Genomic DNA, 17,500 nt, shown 5'->3' on the forward strand with positions numbered 1-17,500 from the left:
CCTTGATGCGAAAAGCGACGGAATGGAGCAGCACACAGGATTACACAGCATAACCAAACACCAGCAGACCATTAGCTCCTTGCATGAATGTTTGAGAACTAATACCAGCTGCTGTGCAAAGAGATACAAGAGTACAGAAGAAGACTCCTCGCCACACATTACTTCATACACTTTGCACCAGGATGGAAACTTTTACGAAAGGTTTTAACTGCCATGAGTTTTGGAAGTGATTTGACTATTTTATTTACATTATGAAGAGTCTATGGAGATCAGAAGATTAATGGCCAGAGTCTTCATTATTTTATTCCCTAGAGCTGTATAAAATCACCAAATAATAAGAAGAATAAATATGAAAACGTGAAGGGGTTAAGTATCAGGAAAATACAAAAAAAAAAAATCACAGAAAATATGTGCACGAAAGAAAGAAAGCATTACCACTCACTCAATTGTACTCTACTGACGACAAGAAGATCAGCACGCTCAATAATTTATAAAGGTTGGGTAAAATTATCATATCATATACAGTTTGCTATAGATATAAAGTGTGGAACCCCCAGAGTTAGAGGGGGAAAAAGGAGGATGGAAATTTGTCTGTCCCGCTTGTTTCCTCACAAGGTAGAAGCTTTGAGAAGAGAGAGGATGTAAAAGGCGTCATAAAGAGGAAGCGGCTAGTCTTTCAAGTTCTCGTAGTACACACATATTGTCTCTCTCTCTCTCTCTCTCTCTCTCTCTCTCTCTCTCTCTCTCTCTCTCTCTCTCTCTCTCTCTCTCTCTCTCTCTCTCTCTCTCTCTCTCTCTCTCTCTCTCTCTCTCTCTCTCTCTCTCTCTCTCTCTCTCTCGACTTCGGTACATCACAGCCTCGTCGGAAACATCAAGGAAACAAAGACACGGATGAAAAAAGTTATATTGAGGAAGGAATTGCCTCCAGAATGGGCTCTCTCTCTCTCTCTCTCTCTCTCTCTCTCTCTCTCTCTCTCTCTCTCTCTCTCTCTCTCTCTCTCTCTCTCTCTCTCTCTCTCTCTCTCTCTCTCTCTCTCTCTCTCTCTCTCTCTCTCTCTCTCTCTCTCTCTCTCTCTCTCTCTCTCGTAAATCGTGAATACTCGTATGTTATTCCTGTCCTCCAGTGCATTGTACGGTACAGTTATTGAATTTGTTTTCATTGCTGTAATATCTGGTTAGTGTGTGTGTGTGTGTGTGTGTGTGTGTGTGTGTGTGTGTGTGTGTGAGAGAGAGAGAGAGAGAGAGAGAGAGAGAGAGAGAGAGAGAGAGAATATTCCAGCTCATTTTCCCACAGCGGTTTCACACACACACACACACACACACACACACACACACACACACACACACACACACACACACACACACACACACACACACACACACACACACACACACACACACACACACACACACACAAAGTTTTATATAGCCCACAATATACACACAGACCCATAGGCCAGCCTACCTGTACGCACACTTTACAACCTTCACCACCACCACCACCATCACCAGCCACCTTCCTTACCTTTCCTTAAAAACTCCTCCACGATATGTCTTTTATGGCATATTCTTTCCCTTTTTTATATATATAGTTTTTACGAACCTCCCTTGCCTGTCACATATCCGCTGCTTTCTATGTGGCGGCGGGACATTTCAAGTATTCTAGTCTCTCTCAAATGGTTCAGGTGAGTTCAATTCACCTTGAGAGAGAGAGAGAGAGAGAGAGAGAGAGAGAGAGAGAGAGAGAGAGAGAGAGAGAGAGAGTCATGTGCGTCTGTTTTGTCTAGCAAGATTTTTCTTCTTTTTCTTTTCTTTTTTTCTCGTCTGTTTTCTTCGTCGGCTGCTTGTGTGTGTGTGTGTGTGTGTGTGTGTGTGTGTGTGTGTGTGTGTGTGTGTGTGTGTGTGTGTGTGTGTTTATGTCATTTGTTTGTACAAGAGAGTAAGTGAAGATAAGGAAAAATACTGTGTGTGGTTTCATGTGTGGTTTCATGTGTGTGTGTGTGTGTGTGTGTGTGTGTGTGTGTGTGTGTGTGTGTGTGTGTGTGTGTGTGTGTGTGTGTGTGTGTGTGTGTGTGTGTGTGCATGTGTGTGCGTGCGTGCGTCTGTGGTCAATATATGCATGTTCACGGCACACCAAGCCTTTTCCCTCCCTTCATTTTTTATTACTTCCAACTCTCTTCTTCTCTTTCGCCCTCCCACTCTCTCAGTCAACCAATCGTCTTACCATTATGAAGTTGTGTACTCCCTCACTCCTCTCCCAGCACATGGTGAGGAGGAGGAGGGGGAGGAAGAGGAGGAGGCATGTTTTCGCTGGTTATGTGTTAGGGTCTCTGAGATGTTTTTCAGTGTTCATGTTTGTTTACACCCAAGCGCCTGGTGGAGGGAAGGGTGAGAAGGGAAGAGGGAGGAGAAAGGGAATGATGGAAGGATGGAGGGAGAGAAGGAAGGCGTTGCAGTGCCTACCTTCAACACCTCCTCGTGACGTCACCCCTCTCCCTTCTTTTCTCTTTCCCTCATTATGTTATATTTATCCTTATTTCCCCTCGCGCGACCACTGTCCAGGAACAAAGAGAGAGAGAGAGAGAGAGAGAGAGAGAGAGAGAATGCCCTCTTCAATGGCTGATCTGTGTCTCTGAAGTTTTCCAAGTTAACTGAGTGCAAATTGAATCTAACTGTTTGAATGGAAATATATGTAGAATTAAAGTTTTATATGTTTCATTATTATTGCCATCACCATCAATACGATTATTACGATCTTGTGTGATTAACTTCCACTGCAGGAGAGAGAGTACCGTCTCAAAACAATCTCTGCTTTCCTTCTATTCCAGGACAGGCCATTTATCTGTCTTTTTTCTTCCTACACCAAACTGGCACTATTTCTTGGTAGTGTCTTTTTCCTGTGCCTTTACCTATGGGCTATTTATACCTGTATTATTTTTTTCGATGTACTTTTTCCCAACTTTTTTCTTGTCTCTCCCTCCTTCACGATTCCAAACAAGGATGAATTTTATTACGCGTGCAGAGGCTTATATATACTCAGCATGTATCACCCTGCCTTACCACTATTGACTTAAAACTCCGTAACTGGAAGCGAATAGATTTATAACACACACACACACACACACACACACACACACACCAGATAAACAACTCTTCACCTATGTCTACTGCTCGTCTATTCCAGGGAAAGCCATTTTTTCTCCTACGTCAATTTGATATTTTCTGTTAGCACATTTTCCCCTGTACTGGAATATTGATCAGCAGAACTAAACTAACACGAGTGAAATTGTTTGGTTTGAACGAATTTGTGTTTTACTTTTAACATCTTCAGCACTGGAACTCATTTCTACCTTGAATTTTGGGTTTGATTAGATGATTTTATTGATATTAGGAAGGGTCTGTGGAGGTCAGAAAATTAATGCTCAGATTCTTCATTATTTTGATTTCCATATAAGTTTTTAAAGCTGTAGAAAATCGTCAAGTAGTAAAGAGAATGATTATGAAAACGCATCGTACTCAAGGAATTAACAGAGGATAGGGAGTACTGTGTGTGTGAGTGTGTGTGTGTGTGTGTGTGTGTTGCGTGTTCGCGCCTGATCACTCCTGCCGGAACATGCAGGCTCGCGTCTTTTTCTGCTGACTACTCATAGTACACCGGATTATTTGCGTTCACGGTTTAAATCTTTATTAATTTGCTCTCTCTCTCTCTCTCTCTCTCTCTCTCTCTCTCTCTCTCTCTCAGCAACAGTGATCCTCCCTTCCCATTCCTCTGTCTTCCTCCCGCTTAATGTCCCTCCTTCCTCCCTCCCTTACTCAGTCCTAGTCTCCCTGTCGCCTCATCCCTACCTCCCACACTCCCTCCCCGTCTCCCTATTCAACAAGTGGCAACTCGTTCACCCACACGTGGAGGGAATGTGTGTGTGTGTGTGTGTGTGTGTGTGTGTGTGTGTGTGTGTGTGTGTGTGTGTGTGTGTGTGTTTTATAATAATTTTTCACCTATCTTTATACATTGTAGGTTTCTTCTTTCTTCTTCTTCTTCTTCTTCTTCTTCTTTTTCGTCTTCATCTTTTTCCCCTTCTCCTCCTCCTCCTCCTCCTCCTCCTCCTGGGTGGTCAGTCTGGGCCATGCATTCCATTCTTACTTTCAAGGAAATTCCAGGCATCAGATTTATGCGTCCAGGACCGAGAGTTAGCCTTTAATAATCCTCTGTCTCCTGCCGTCTTTAACCCCCCCCACTCTCTCTCTCTCTCTCTCTCTCTCTCTCTCTCTCTCTCTCTCTCTCTCTCTCTCTCTCTCTCTCTCTCTCTCTCTCTCTCTCTCTCTCTCTCTCTCTCTCTCTCTCTCATTTTCGTTTTCAACCATTTTCTTTCGTGTACATTCTTGCACTTCCTCTCCTCGTCGTGTTCTTTTTCTTTTCGTCCTTTTTCTCTTTATACTTTATACTCTTTTTTTGTTTTTCAACCTTAGCCTTTCATGTTTTCTTCATCCTGTTGTCACATTTTTCATCCTTAAATACCCCCACGTGTAAACTTCTGTCTTGTTTGGCTCGGGAAACTGGCAGGAAGTGCAGGTGTAAAGAACTCTCTCTCTCTCTCTCTCTCTCTCTCTCTCTCTCTCTCTCTCTCTCTCTCTCTCTCTCTCTCTCTCTCTCTCTCTCTCTCTCCAGGCTCTCAATTTTACTCCTTTATGTGTTGTAAAGTATTGTTGTTTTTGTTAACATTGCTCTTTGTGGGTGTATTTTTTTAATCACTGCCTCTATAATGATATTTCGACGTTGAGAGGGGAGTGACGTCACAATAGCTAACTTTTACTTGTGACTTTCAACCCAATGCATTCTTCAGTGTTTTATAGCAGGTGGTAATGTCGTCAGCTGAATGTTTATCATGGAAGCTTTCTGGCGCCTGGTCCGATTATTATTGTTTGTGGAGCCTCTGGTGGTCAAAATGATTTATCTGGATTTTGTTTTGATTTCTGTTAATAACAAGACACGTCCCCTTTGCAATGTTGTTATCTTTACGTCTGCGTTATCACCGCTGTCACTCTTACTGTCATCATCACCACTATTATCACTAATACTCGTACGCAACCACCGTTTTCACCACTACATCACCAATAATTCACCATCCTTACATAAACATTGCCACCACTACATCACCATCTACTTTAGTACAACATAGCCGTCATCACCACCTGCATAGCTTCACCACCCCCACCACCACCAGTGATGCATACATGTGGCATACTTATTAATCATATAAAGTCTTGACAGCCACCGCTATCATCACCACCACCATCGGCACCATTGCTACTTTCAACACATTATTAACATCTGAGGCAACACAAATCACCACCACCACCACCACACCACGAGGCATCCGTGCAACACTCCCCCTGCCCTCCCCTTCCCTTGCTCTCCCCCATTGCCCTAAGGTTATGGAGGGGGGTTGCATTTCCCCCTTCCCATCCCCCCAGAATGCGGCTTAGCTGACCACACACACCTCTGCAGCAGCTCCCCCATCTCTTACCCCCCTCCTCCTCCCTTCCTCAGCTCCTTCCTTTCTCGCTTGCCATTGGTGGAAAAATCCCGTTCTCTCATTGGTTCCCACTCCGAAAGGCAAAGAATGTTTCCGCTCCTTTGATTGGCTGTCGTTGTGAATTACCTCGGTCGCTATTGGCCATTAATGAATCTTGACCCTTTGCAGGAGTAAATTTGTCGCTCTCCTCGCTCCTGATTGGTTCCCTGACAGGTACACGGAGGCATATGACTGGTGGACGAGATCTGCGTTGCTGTTTCCTATTGGTTGTGTATCCCTTGCCTGTTGTGATTATATTTGTTGTTTATTACTAACTTGGTATTCATTTTTTCCTTACCTAAAACCTGCAATATTCGCGACGATGAATATTGTGTTTGTATCTTTGTACTTACCATTATTACTCTCTCTCTCTCTCTCTCTCTCTCTCTCTCTCTCTCTCTCTCTCTCTCTCTCTCTCTCTCTGTGTGTGTGTGTGTGTGTGTGTGTGTGTGTGTGTGTGTGTGTGTGTGTTAAGTAGAGGTTACCTCCGTAAGTAAGCCATTTCCTATCCCTTCGTCCCTGCCTGAGAGAGAGAGAGAGAGAGAGAGAGAGTGTCTATCAGGGTAAGAGTACGAGTGTGCAAAGGACACATGCCCATATTCACTTTGGCAATGACACCTTCACTTACAAGGTTAAACACACACACACACACACACACACACACACACACACACAAATGTGTATCTTGATGAGGAGTTGGCTGGATTGTGTTAGCCATGTTATGGTTGTTTACTTAAATGTGCATTTCGAAAATTCTTTACAGTTGATACTGGTGTGGGGAGTACATGGTGGGTGGGGGTTGAGGCACTAAAGAGGCACTTTTTCCTAGTCTTTTTTTGGGGGCTTTACATTTGTCCCTGGTCATTATGATCTTACTTTTTGAGAGTCTTCTGGTTGGTCTGGCAGAAGCAGCGATGTCTCTTGCCTTCCCTGACTTCGCGTGCTGCATGCAAGCACCTGCAGGTATTGGTGCCAGCAAGCACCAGGTTGAGCGCCACTGGCGTTTTGCAAGGCTGGGACGCCCCGACTTAGCAACTTCATTCTGGAATTCTGCGGGGCGTGGGGAGGACTGCCGCGGGGAAGTTTGGCGAAAAATTGCATCACCGGCGACTCCCGACAACTGTCTTCCACGAATTTAGTGACTTGCTTGGAGGAGTTTGCACCCGATGTCCTGTCTTCTTGTAAGCCGTCGATGGCCCTTTTCTTCGTCTCAGTTTGGCTTGTATTCCCAATCGCCTTCCTACCTCACGGTGGACATCCGCGGCTCAGGTGAGGCAGTGAGGGCTTCTCGTGAATTAAGAGGGTAAATGTGTCGTGATGGTTGATAATTAATGAAGAAGAACGTCTTGTAGGCGTGTGAGGGCCGCCACCGCCAGCGGGGGAGGGGCAAGGCAGAACCAGCGGTCCCGCGCGCGCAGCGGAATCGCGCAGGGGAACGGAGTCCACGGCACGACTTTGAGACGCTCCCGCGAGTCTAGTCTCCCTGCCTCAGTTCGGTCACGACTGGCGAGGCAAATGGACTTGCTGCGCTTCGGTCCGTGAGCTTTGAGCTAAATTGCACGGATATTGGACGGTCAGAGCTGCTATCCTGACACGCGAAGACCCGCCGCTGTGAGACTAAAAGCAGCGGTCAAGTGCTGATAAATTGCGCGACCCACATAATCAGTGAAATAAGTTGTTTTGTTAATTTTAAATAATTTGGTGATAAGGATGTTTTTGTATTAGTTCTTGTTTTACTGATCAATCGGAAACCAAAAGTTGAACAAATATTTATGAAGTGTGAGTCCGCCAAGACCAAGACCAGCTCGTCCACATAACATCTGCACCGCCGCATCGCCTCCCCCTCACGGATACTGAGGGTCGACGGGACAACACAGCCTTCGAGTTTCTTGAGACTTGAGTAAGGTGACCACTGGAATCTGTCTTGATGGCTCGGTGTTGAGGCAGTGCGGACTCCGTACCCAGGATTAAGACCCGCCATCGGAGTCCTTAAGGAGCAGCGCAGTGAACATGGTGAGTTGAGTCCTGGTGTTGTGGTAGTGATGGTGTAGTAGAGGTGAAGGTGGTGTAGTGGATGTAGTAACAATTGTCAATCACATCAACACAGCTGGTGGAAGAATGTTCAGTCTTTGCACAAGTTGAATGTGTTACTTCGTACACTCAGATACAGGCTGAGTCAACACACACAAGGACGTGGAATAAACAACGCAGCGCCCACCCTCGCACACACAACATGCTTGTTATGTTTGCTTCCAAGGTTTCTTAACACTCACAATGTGTTGCTTCTACTGGGCCCACGTATTTATGACGCTGTTTGGGGGACAAGCTTTTCACGCGCCGCAGGTAGTCCAGCGGAGGGGCTGTTTGGCTGCTGGGGATTGAGGGTTGGGTCGGGACACCTGTTTTGACAATGTTGAACACCTGCATAGAACAGGTGAACACCACGTGCCACACACGCTGCCCGTTTCCTCGGTGCACAGGTGTTGCAGAGGTGGTGTGTGTTGTAGCTTGATGTGGCAACTTTGCTGAGACAGAAATTTTGCCTGTTGGGTTCTCTAACACTGGTCCGACGCGCTGACATACTTTGTCTGGGTGGCGGTGGTACCTAACGCTTTTCTCTTTCCATGGTATTGCTTTATGCTTGTTTTTTTTTTTTTTTTGAGGGGTGGGCATTGAAACTCCCATTATTAGCCAAAGCACCGGAGTGTTTAGTGTGTTACTTTGTTACCTGTAAAAAAGTTTTCCATTTAACCTTGTCCAACTTGTAGAATTGTATCAAATATTTTATTCAGTTCTTGAACACACATGTTATATATTTGTCTCCATCTATCCTTGGTGGAGGAAATGAGGCACTACAGACAGACACGCCAGGCTGGGCAGTCTCCACAAAAAATATCAGTGACGTTTTCCTTTAAACTTAGAGAATTATAGAAATTGTGAACTCTTAAGGCACTAGGAAAGTAGAACAAAAAATATGAGCAGGTAACAAAGTCGTGACAGTAACCCGACACCAGGGTGACGAGAATTAATGAGTTAGTAAATGAAGTAAATGGAGGAGGAATGGCTGCGATGTGGCGTTAGGCCGCGCCGAGGCTTGCCATCGTGAGGGATGGCTGGTGATGGTCCTGTAGGTTGAATTCTGGATTGGGAGACATTCTTGTGGATTTCAGGATAATTTATGGGCCTCCCCAGCAGGTAAAGTTCTAGGACTGGTGGGAAAACTTCTGGTAGGTAGATTGGTGACCAACAGATAAATAAATGCATTTGCTCGACTTAGTTTTTCACTGACATTTTAAGACATGAACTGTTTTGAGTTCCTCACTGTTTAAGAAACAACGAATTTTCTTTCACAAGAAATAGGTGAAGCGAGTACCTCTATCAAGAATGTAAACAGGCGAGATTTTCCGTGAAGGTATGACATCACTGAGTTTGTCATCGATTCTTCACATAACTCATGAGATCATCATGGTAGTAGCTAAAAATAGTGGACGGTGGTTTTGATGAAAACCAGCCAGTGTTTGTTGTTGATGGAGGCCAGACATACCTAATGCACTTGTTTTAGTTTCAGTCATCTATATTTCCTCGGTCTCTTCCTTCTTGTCCTACAGTTGTCGGCCTAGCTTACTTCTTTCCCCCTATTATGCCAGTTTTTTTCAGCTCTCTAAAAGATGTAAAAACTTTAATATTATTTTCCAGATTTTTTTTAACTAATATCTATTTCTTCTTCCTCTTCGTCTTGGGGACTGGTTGGTTTATGGGGGTCTTGTGGAGGGGGGTAGGTAGAGACACTCGGGGTTCACACTTGGTTAGGCCAACCACCAAACTTGACCAGTGTCCTCCCGGCCGTGCTAACAGGACACATCACGGCTCTGGGACACTGAGGCACTTCCTGCTCAAGACACGTGTACTCGCCCTGGGCTGGGATATGGGGCTGGGCCTGAGGAAAACATTAGTGTCAGTTTACTATGTTCTTGAAAGTAATACAAAGTTTTCCCTGCTGACCGTACATGGAAGCATTTCCCGTGTTAGGCGCTTCGTGGTCAATGCTATGCTTACTCGTGGTGCAGCAACGAGAGACGCACATTGAGGAAATACCATCCTTCTTATTTTCCTTTCATTGATATGACACAACATGGCACTGTGAGCCTTAGGCGTATAGCTTGCCTTATACAAAAAAAAAAAAAAAAACGTCCATATATTGCTTGGTATTAAAATTTCAATCTAAGGCTAAAAAAAATGACAGTATTGTACTTCTTACATGCGAAGTGTTTAATATCCAGTGCATTTACCAGCACAGGGCAGCATAGCTCAAAGCCAGCCATACGTACAACATGACACGTACTTTCTGGGCCACGAGAACACACAAGGTATCATGGTAACAAGACACACCAGCTTAGCAACAGGTGCGTGCCAGCTAACGCTAACGGATCAATACATCTGTAGGAGGCTAATGGTTGTGGCAACAAGTTGATCATGGGCTATCAGTTGCAAGACATTGATTGCCATGTTATGGGATTCTCAAACAAGCTAGTGAACAGGTGTCCCATATCGCTCTGGAACAAGGCACGCACGCAGCAAACTGATTCATGCAACAGGTGTCTCCTCGTCAGAGGGGAGGAACCGCTGTTGCCAACGCTGATATTACTGACAACAGATCGAGAGTGACGCCTTTGCAGCAGACGGAAACCTAACTCTTACGGGAGCAGAGTGTCAGGTTGTCATAGGATAAGGCGATTAATGTGTAAATATAGGCTTTGCAAACTGAGATAATAGAAAAAGTACCGGCGAGGCTCTAAAGTATACGCTTGTGAGTAAATAAGTAAATGAAATTTAGTGAGTATAACTAATGGAGTAAGAAACGAAAACACTCGCACAAGTGGATGATTTAGAAGAGCAAATAAGCTGCAATGAAATTTAATGTGAATGTTAATGAAGCATGAAAGGGAAAGACAGCCAGGCAGAGATTTGTGGTGCAAGGCAGCGAAACCATCATTGTCACTATTATTGATGCCAGAATTAGCGTTGCGGACGAGTCTAAAAGAATTTGCCGCTTAGAGACTTTCATATGAATAGCTGTTATATCTCTTACCAGTTTGATACCCCCTCATGCGCGCACACACACACACACACACACACACACACTAACCAGAAAAAAAAATGCATGTAAAATTTCTGACAATTCATTAGAGAGAGAGAGAGAGGTAAGCAACGGTTGAAACTTGAATTATGAGCTGGCCAGTTTGGATTGAGCAGAAAATTAGGGCACATTAATTATCATACAAACAGCAGACAAGTGTTGGTGGAGGGAGAGGGTGGTGGTGGTGGTGGAGGAGGAGGATATGCTTCCTGGTGGAAAGAGGGGGGCAGAGAGGAGGAGGAGGAGGAAAGAAGGGAGGGAAGAGAAGGGAAGAAGGGTGAGGTTGTCTCCCTCGCACAAGCCTCCCTTTGTTCCCCATGAGGCGAGGAACAGTGGAGGTGCTGCCGGGACGCCTCGCTCACTCTCTCACTCACTTACTCGCTCACTTACACTTGATTCTCATTCATCGTGGCGAATTTTTAAGGATTTCTCTCTCTTACATACGAGAGAGAGAGAGAGAGAGAGATGATAATAATAATAATAAACGTAAAAGATATGCTAATTCCTCACCTCATGTTGTTATCAAGATAGACATATTCTAATGACCGTTGTATCACATTGTCGTATCGCTGAAATCAATCCCAGAGAAAGAGAGAGAGAGAGAGAGAGAGAGAGACGCGACTTGATCCCTCGTAAACCTAGTTCTAGGATTCCTCTTGTCATCAAAATCGCCCGAGGTAAAATTCCGATCTTGTTTGCCTCACATCCTTTAAACGCGTAAGATTGAGCAGAACAAGAATACACAACCATTTGCATACGGGTCGTTCAGACGGTCTTGTTTGCGCAAAATTGGCACCAATGACTCTAAGAGGGCAAGGAGATAGCTGGAGGAGGAGGAGGTGGAGATGGGGGAGGTAGGCAGCCATGTTGTCCTTAAAACGAGACTACAATAGACACTTCTTGAAATATTTTGTTGTTGATCGTTGTGGTGGTGATGGTGGTGGTAGTATGCTGGTAGTAGTGATAGTGGTTGTGAGGAGGGGGGTGGTGGAGGGGCGGGAGGGGTGTTGTAGTGCTCCTCTCCCTCCGACCTCCTCCCCCTTAAGGTGCCTCCACATTCTCTCCACATCTCTTAAAATAGAGCAATGGAGGAGAGAAAGAGGGAGTTTCTTCACTTCTCGCCACCAGTATCATGTGTTTTGTGGAATCAAGCGGAGGTTCAAGAGACAGTCTGCTCGAGGCTTCTGAACCGGTTCCTGGCCACTGAGTCGTCTGTGTGTGCGCTCCGAGGCTTCCCACACACGGAAGGAAACAGGTCCTACTTGTCCTCGCACTGAACGAACAACCAAACAGTTAAGGAGGTGTAAATTGTGAGCGACGAATCGTATGAGAGAGAAATCATCATAAATCAAGCGCTTCAGAGAGAGAGAGAGAGAGAGAATCAAAGTCATATCAGCTCATACATTTAATCACGTCCACATCAGATCATGAAAAGAGACTGATTAACTGTCTTGAATCGCTGAGATGCTGAAAGTCCAAAGATGTTAACGCGTTTCCACCACCTGTGAAGGGTAGTGGGGCTTTTGATAGCATTTCCGGTGTTACGCAGGCTGGGAGAGGGGTGAGGAGGGCCTTGCTGAGAGGGAGTAGAAGTAGGTGGTAGGGGTAATAGGGGTGAGAAGGGGGTGGGGGGCAGGGGTAGGCGGAAGGGTGGTTGGTGTCTCCTGCACAACCCTTATTATTCATCATTTCCGGTCGGTAGAGAAGGCTTAAAGGTTAGTTGGTGGTGTGTGTTGTATGGACTCGTGTGTGTGTGTGTGTGTGTGTGTGTGTGTGTGTGTGATAATTAGGCTGGTGTATTTTTCCCCCGATTTTTTTCCCCTTCCCACATAGTTGTTATGTACAGTGCGATAAATACCCGAGTAACATGTTTCTCTTTATGCCTCGACGCCTTCCAGTAACTTAAATATAGCATCTTGTAATCATATTTCCTCACTCTGTGCACTAGGAAGTAATTGGTTCACAGACGTTAATTCGATGCTTACACACTAATCGCTCAAACTAGCTTACAGACTCTCCTGCGAACTTAAGATGCCTAGATTTAGTATTAAGATGGCCTCAAGACACGGCTAGCCTGGCGGGACGCATTCAGGAGACCCTGTAACTTGGTGTCTCTAATTCTATTAAGAGAGGGATCCAAGAGTATTCAGGATTCTGCGTCTCTCATGGTTCCCGCGCAGCGTGTTTGCTTCTGAATGTCATCATCCTTCTTAAGAATTTAATATGCGTGGGTTCTCTCTCCATCACGCCTGACCTGATGCACTTGGCCAGCCTTTCCCGCTTTCACAAGGCTTGCGGAGTGTCCTCTACAGGGCTTAAAGGAACCAAATGAGTCCTACGCACATTACTGTACTTAAAAGAAAAATTACCATAGACATTGCTGGATGTGAAGGACTCAGGGGAATGTTGCCAAGCATTCACTAGGATTAAAGGAAATGTACTACCGCACAGTAATATCAAAAGGAGTTTCATGCCAGATCTGAACACAAACCTTGCATTTATTTGTAACTGCGTGTTCGTAGAGGAAAACGAAAAAAAGAAATCGTTATTTATCCTGAAGGGAAGTTTTCGGTCACGCTGCATCAGCACTTCGCATCTCGGCAAAAGGACCCTTAGCTCACAAAAAAGAACGCAGTTAATCCAAGACAAATTACGACGCCCTAAAAAAATGACCATAATGATGAATAAGCGTGAATAAGCAATACGATCATGTCCTTTATGAATTCTGTGTAGGCTCACGTAACCCAACCTGGCTTTAGTAGTGACGGCGGGCCCTTTCCGGTAGTCGCGGGAGTAAAGGGGGTGATCTATGTGGGTAATGGGGGGGAGAGGAAGGGCTTCCGTAGAGTGAGTGGGGTTGAGGCCCTAGTTCGTGGAAGCCCCTACACCCTGTACACCCTGTCGTTGTGGGGAAGGGGGCGAGAAAAGTTGGAATATATCGTAGAATAGGGAGGAAAGGTGAGGGGTGGAGATGCGCGAGAAAGGGTGGGGAGGGAGGCAGGTGGTGGCGAGAGGAGAGGTGAAGGGCGACTTGTCAGGAGGGAAAGGTGGAGAAAGTGAACTGCAGTAAACGGGAGAGACAAAGGAGAAATGAAAGTGAAGGAAAAGTGTGAAAGAAGATGGATAGGGGGAGGGTGGACTTATTTCTTATAGGAGTAATGGAAGTGAGAGAGGATGAATGCGATATATATATATATATATATATATATATATATATATATATATATATATATATATATATATATATATATATATATATACACACACACACACACACACACACACACACACACACACACACACATACATACATACATACATACATACATACATACATACATACATACATACATACATACATAAATACATAAATAAATACATAAATACATACAAGATAAGAGAAAAGAAGAGAGGAAAGGGATGGGGGGGACGACGAACTGGAAACGGTGAGAGTGGGCTGATGACGTCTTTTCCCTTGGGGTTTCCTCGGAGAACAAGGCGTCACCACGGTGGTGTCAACATCATTGAGTGTCAACAGGAAGCCTCGTTGTCCTGCGTCCCGACGGAAGGACCACGAACGGGTCGAAGATAAAGGGCCCAGCGAGGCGCACTCATCGCCTCCCAAAAGCCTCAGCGATAAAGCCCGCGATGGGGAACTTAACGCGCTGTAAATAATGGAGGAAGAATGGGCTATGGGACAACATATTGTATTTGATAGGCTAGAATGTAGAGCGGAAAATGACTTCACCACACATGACGGCAGGGTAACCAAGAGACACTCGCGTTGAAGTGTGAGTGGGGAGGGAAGGCGATGCGCACAAAATCTTGTAAATAGAAATAAAAAGACTTGTGATGAACAAAGGTGAGGTGTAAGAAGGCGTGCTGGGAGAGGACACTAGACAAAGCTTCAATAGACATAAATATTGAAAAAAAGCCTCATGGAAAAAAAAAGTAACATTAATAAGGACGTAAATATTAAGGATAGCCGCGGGAAGGACGCCTATTTATGTCACCTAATTGGGCGGTGCGTGGGAGATAAGTCTTATCATGGAAGGGAGAAAACTTTACTTTTATCACCACACTTAGATTTCTCAAGATACCTCTCGTCCTCCTTTCCACTGGTTCATGTGGGCTGACGACAATTTTCTGAGTAGCGAGTCACCCTTAGGCTTAATAACAAGATGGTAAGTTCTATCCTGTGGGTCACGGTTTAAGGGGCCGTTTGGGGTTGAACTTGTGTCATGGTGACCGCTGGGAGGGCGTGGTGTGTTGTGTTAGTTGGGGGAGATGGAGGGAAGAGGAATGTTTGGGATGAATGTTTAGTGAGAGGAAAGTGTTAGGGTGGTGTTGGCGTGTGTGCGGCATGTGTACTACTACTATTACAACTACTGCTGCTGCTACTTATGTTGTTGCTATTCCTACTGCTGTTCATGCTACTGTTCCCATGTTCAGTTCTACTTTTATTCTCGCTGATGTTGTCATTATCACTGTTATTTATGTGTAGTAATATCCTTTGAGTATGTGTCAATTTAACCTTCCAGGGAGCAACATTCGCCTGGCCTTCAGTCTCTTACGTGCACGTAAGGGATCTTTGTTGGCATTCTTCGGCACCCAACAACTCCTTTGTGTCCACGTAGAGAGAGAGAGAGAGAGAGAAAGAAGTGACGCGTCCTTCCCTCCTTTCCCTTCCCTCTCAAGGAACACAAATCCAAGCCGCTCGTGATGAATCTGCCGCGATGTGGAACGAAGTGGTAAACTGAATGAGAGAGGGAGAGATAGAGGAAAACAATCAAAGGGCGAGTTAAGGTGATCTTAGATGGGTGGTGATGAGGAAGAAACCTCGATGAAGTGGTCTAATAGGTAGCTATCTTAGGGAAGGTAATAACGCATCACCTGATCAGCTTCACCTCCCCAATGCCACCCCCTCTTATTCTCGTGGCGTGAGTGGCGGCCATCATTGTGGTGGTGAGAGGGAAAGAAATACCGTCACTTTTAATTCATATTTTCCATGGAAATTCGTCCTGGGAGGGAGTGAGGTGATGGTGAGCAAGGTGTGCGTGTGTGAGTGTATGTGACGCGTCGTGCTGCTGCAATCCTCCGGGTCGCTCGCTCAGGTAGCATAAGGACGGTCGCCACTTTGAGGGATTTAATTGAGGCTTGATGACTTTGATCCCTTCCCCAGTGCTGTCACTCCCCACATTGCCCCCCATCCAGGCCCTCGCCCTCTCTCACACCCCACCGTCATCCACTCCAGCCCGCATCTCACGCACAACATTCTGGAGGCGTATATAAGAACCTCAAAATATCTAAGAAAGACGTAATCGGCATTCCCTCTAAGTAGTGAGGCGTCTGCAGGTAACACCCCTACCTGCTCCGAGGCCGCTGTTACTGACTTGGGCGTCCCTTCTTTTCGCTCCCCACGCCCTGCCGCTGAGTATGTGAGGCGTGTGCTTCTCCTCTTCTTCCACCCACGCCCTATACACTTGTGCGTGTCTTGCCGCGGCCTCGGCACGCTTCGGTAGAGAGCAAAATTCGTGGTTAAATATGCGTATCTTGCGTCTGTCAACATGGAGCCGACTTGTGGGTGGCCTTACCGACCCTTTCCCGCCCCCCCCTCCCCATCATCCCCGTCTGCCTCACTCCATCCCTACCACCCCACCTCGACTCCATCCGCCTTGCCCCTCCCCCTCCCACATACCACCTCCACTACCACAGCCCCACGCTCACCTAGTGGACCGCTTTTTTGTGTTTTTCTCCAGTTTGCCTCCACTAGCGAATGGAGAACTGGAAGACAAGTGTGTTAGGGTGAGGGAGGCAGGTGTGAGCGGCAGGCTGTGTTGGGGTTGGGGGAGGTGGAGGAGAGGGAAGAGCGGTCTTGTAGCAGTGAAAGCTTGCAGCAGGTTTGGTCCTGTGACAATGCTAACCCCCTCTATTGCCTCTCCTTTCCTCCCTCTCTCCCTTCCTCCTTCCTCCTGTGGCCCCAAGGCCCTGCCAGCCGAACCACCCACCCACTCCATGTAGCAAAAACTGAGGTGAACAGCGACCCGGGAGTCAATAGAGGACGTTCAACATTGCATTTCTCTCCAGCTACCGCCGCTGCCTTGCCTCAAGTCTCACTCCATTAACTCGTTTTCTTAAGAGAAAATTTTTGTCTGTAGAGGGCGGACAAGCAGACGGGTCGGAGGTGGAAGGTGAATGTTAAACGCGCCTTTGTTGTGGATTTCAGGCTCGACGATACATATGTGGGTTATCAGCGAGGCGGAGCGAGCAGCGGCAGTCCTGTCAAGGCTTCCGAGGGGCCGTGCTTCGTGCCAAGATTGTTTATTTTGTTTGACCGCCCAGTCTTGGAGGAGAGACGAATGGTCGTGTCACGTCGCGTCCTCTCTGCCTCGGCACGGCGACGCTGATTTCCAGGCCTGGGTTTTGGCGTCACTAGGAACACGGGTACCATATTTGTCGCGGACCTTTGGACGAGAGAGAGAGAGAGAGAGAGAGAGAGAGAGAGAGAGAGAGAGAGTGAGTCGCTTGAGATAAATTGTAGGAAGGAAATATGTCAAGGCGTGATGGTGGACGGAAGGGCCAGATGGCGCCCACGGCCGCTTTTTATATCGCTGTTTTTCTGCCCGAGTACTGGACGTCCCCGCTTCCCGTGGTGGTCTTGCCTGAGGACCTAAGAGGCGGGCGGGCTAGCTGGGCCCTTCCAAGTCAGCCAGGACGAGCGCACCACTTGTTCCCAGGAGGACGGCGGACAGCAGCAGGTGTCCTCACCTGAGAAGGTCCCTCAGGGCCG

The 17,500-nt window shown here is 46.3% G+C and overlaps 1 protein-coding gene across 2 annotated transcripts in view; it reads left to right on the top strand.

The window, feature by feature from the left end:
- Window positions 1–17,500, top strand: part of LOC123508777 (uncharacterized AAA domain-containing protein C328.04-like) — a 182,789-nt gene that overhangs the window by 141,750 nt on the left and 23,539 nt on the right. Inside the window, exon 1 of one of the 2 annotated variants that reach the window (XM_045262678.1) lies at window positions 6,722–7,586. The exons of the other annotated variant lie outside the window; for it this stretch is intronic. Within the exon in view, the coding sequence (XP_045118613.1) occupies window positions 7,584–7,586 (3 nt within the window). The 5' untranslated portion in view covers window positions 6,722–7,583. Of the gene's footprint in view, window positions 1–6,721; window positions 7,587–17,500 lie in introns of those variants that run through there. 2 annotated transcript variants of the gene reach the window in all.

The sequence above is a fragment of the Portunus trituberculatus genome, chromosome 25, assembly GCF_017591435.1.
Source record: "Portunus trituberculatus isolate SZX2019 chromosome 25, ASM1759143v1, whole genome shotgun sequence".
Lineage (NCBI taxonomy): Eukaryota > Metazoa > Arthropoda > Malacostraca > Decapoda > Portunidae > Portunus > Portunus trituberculatus.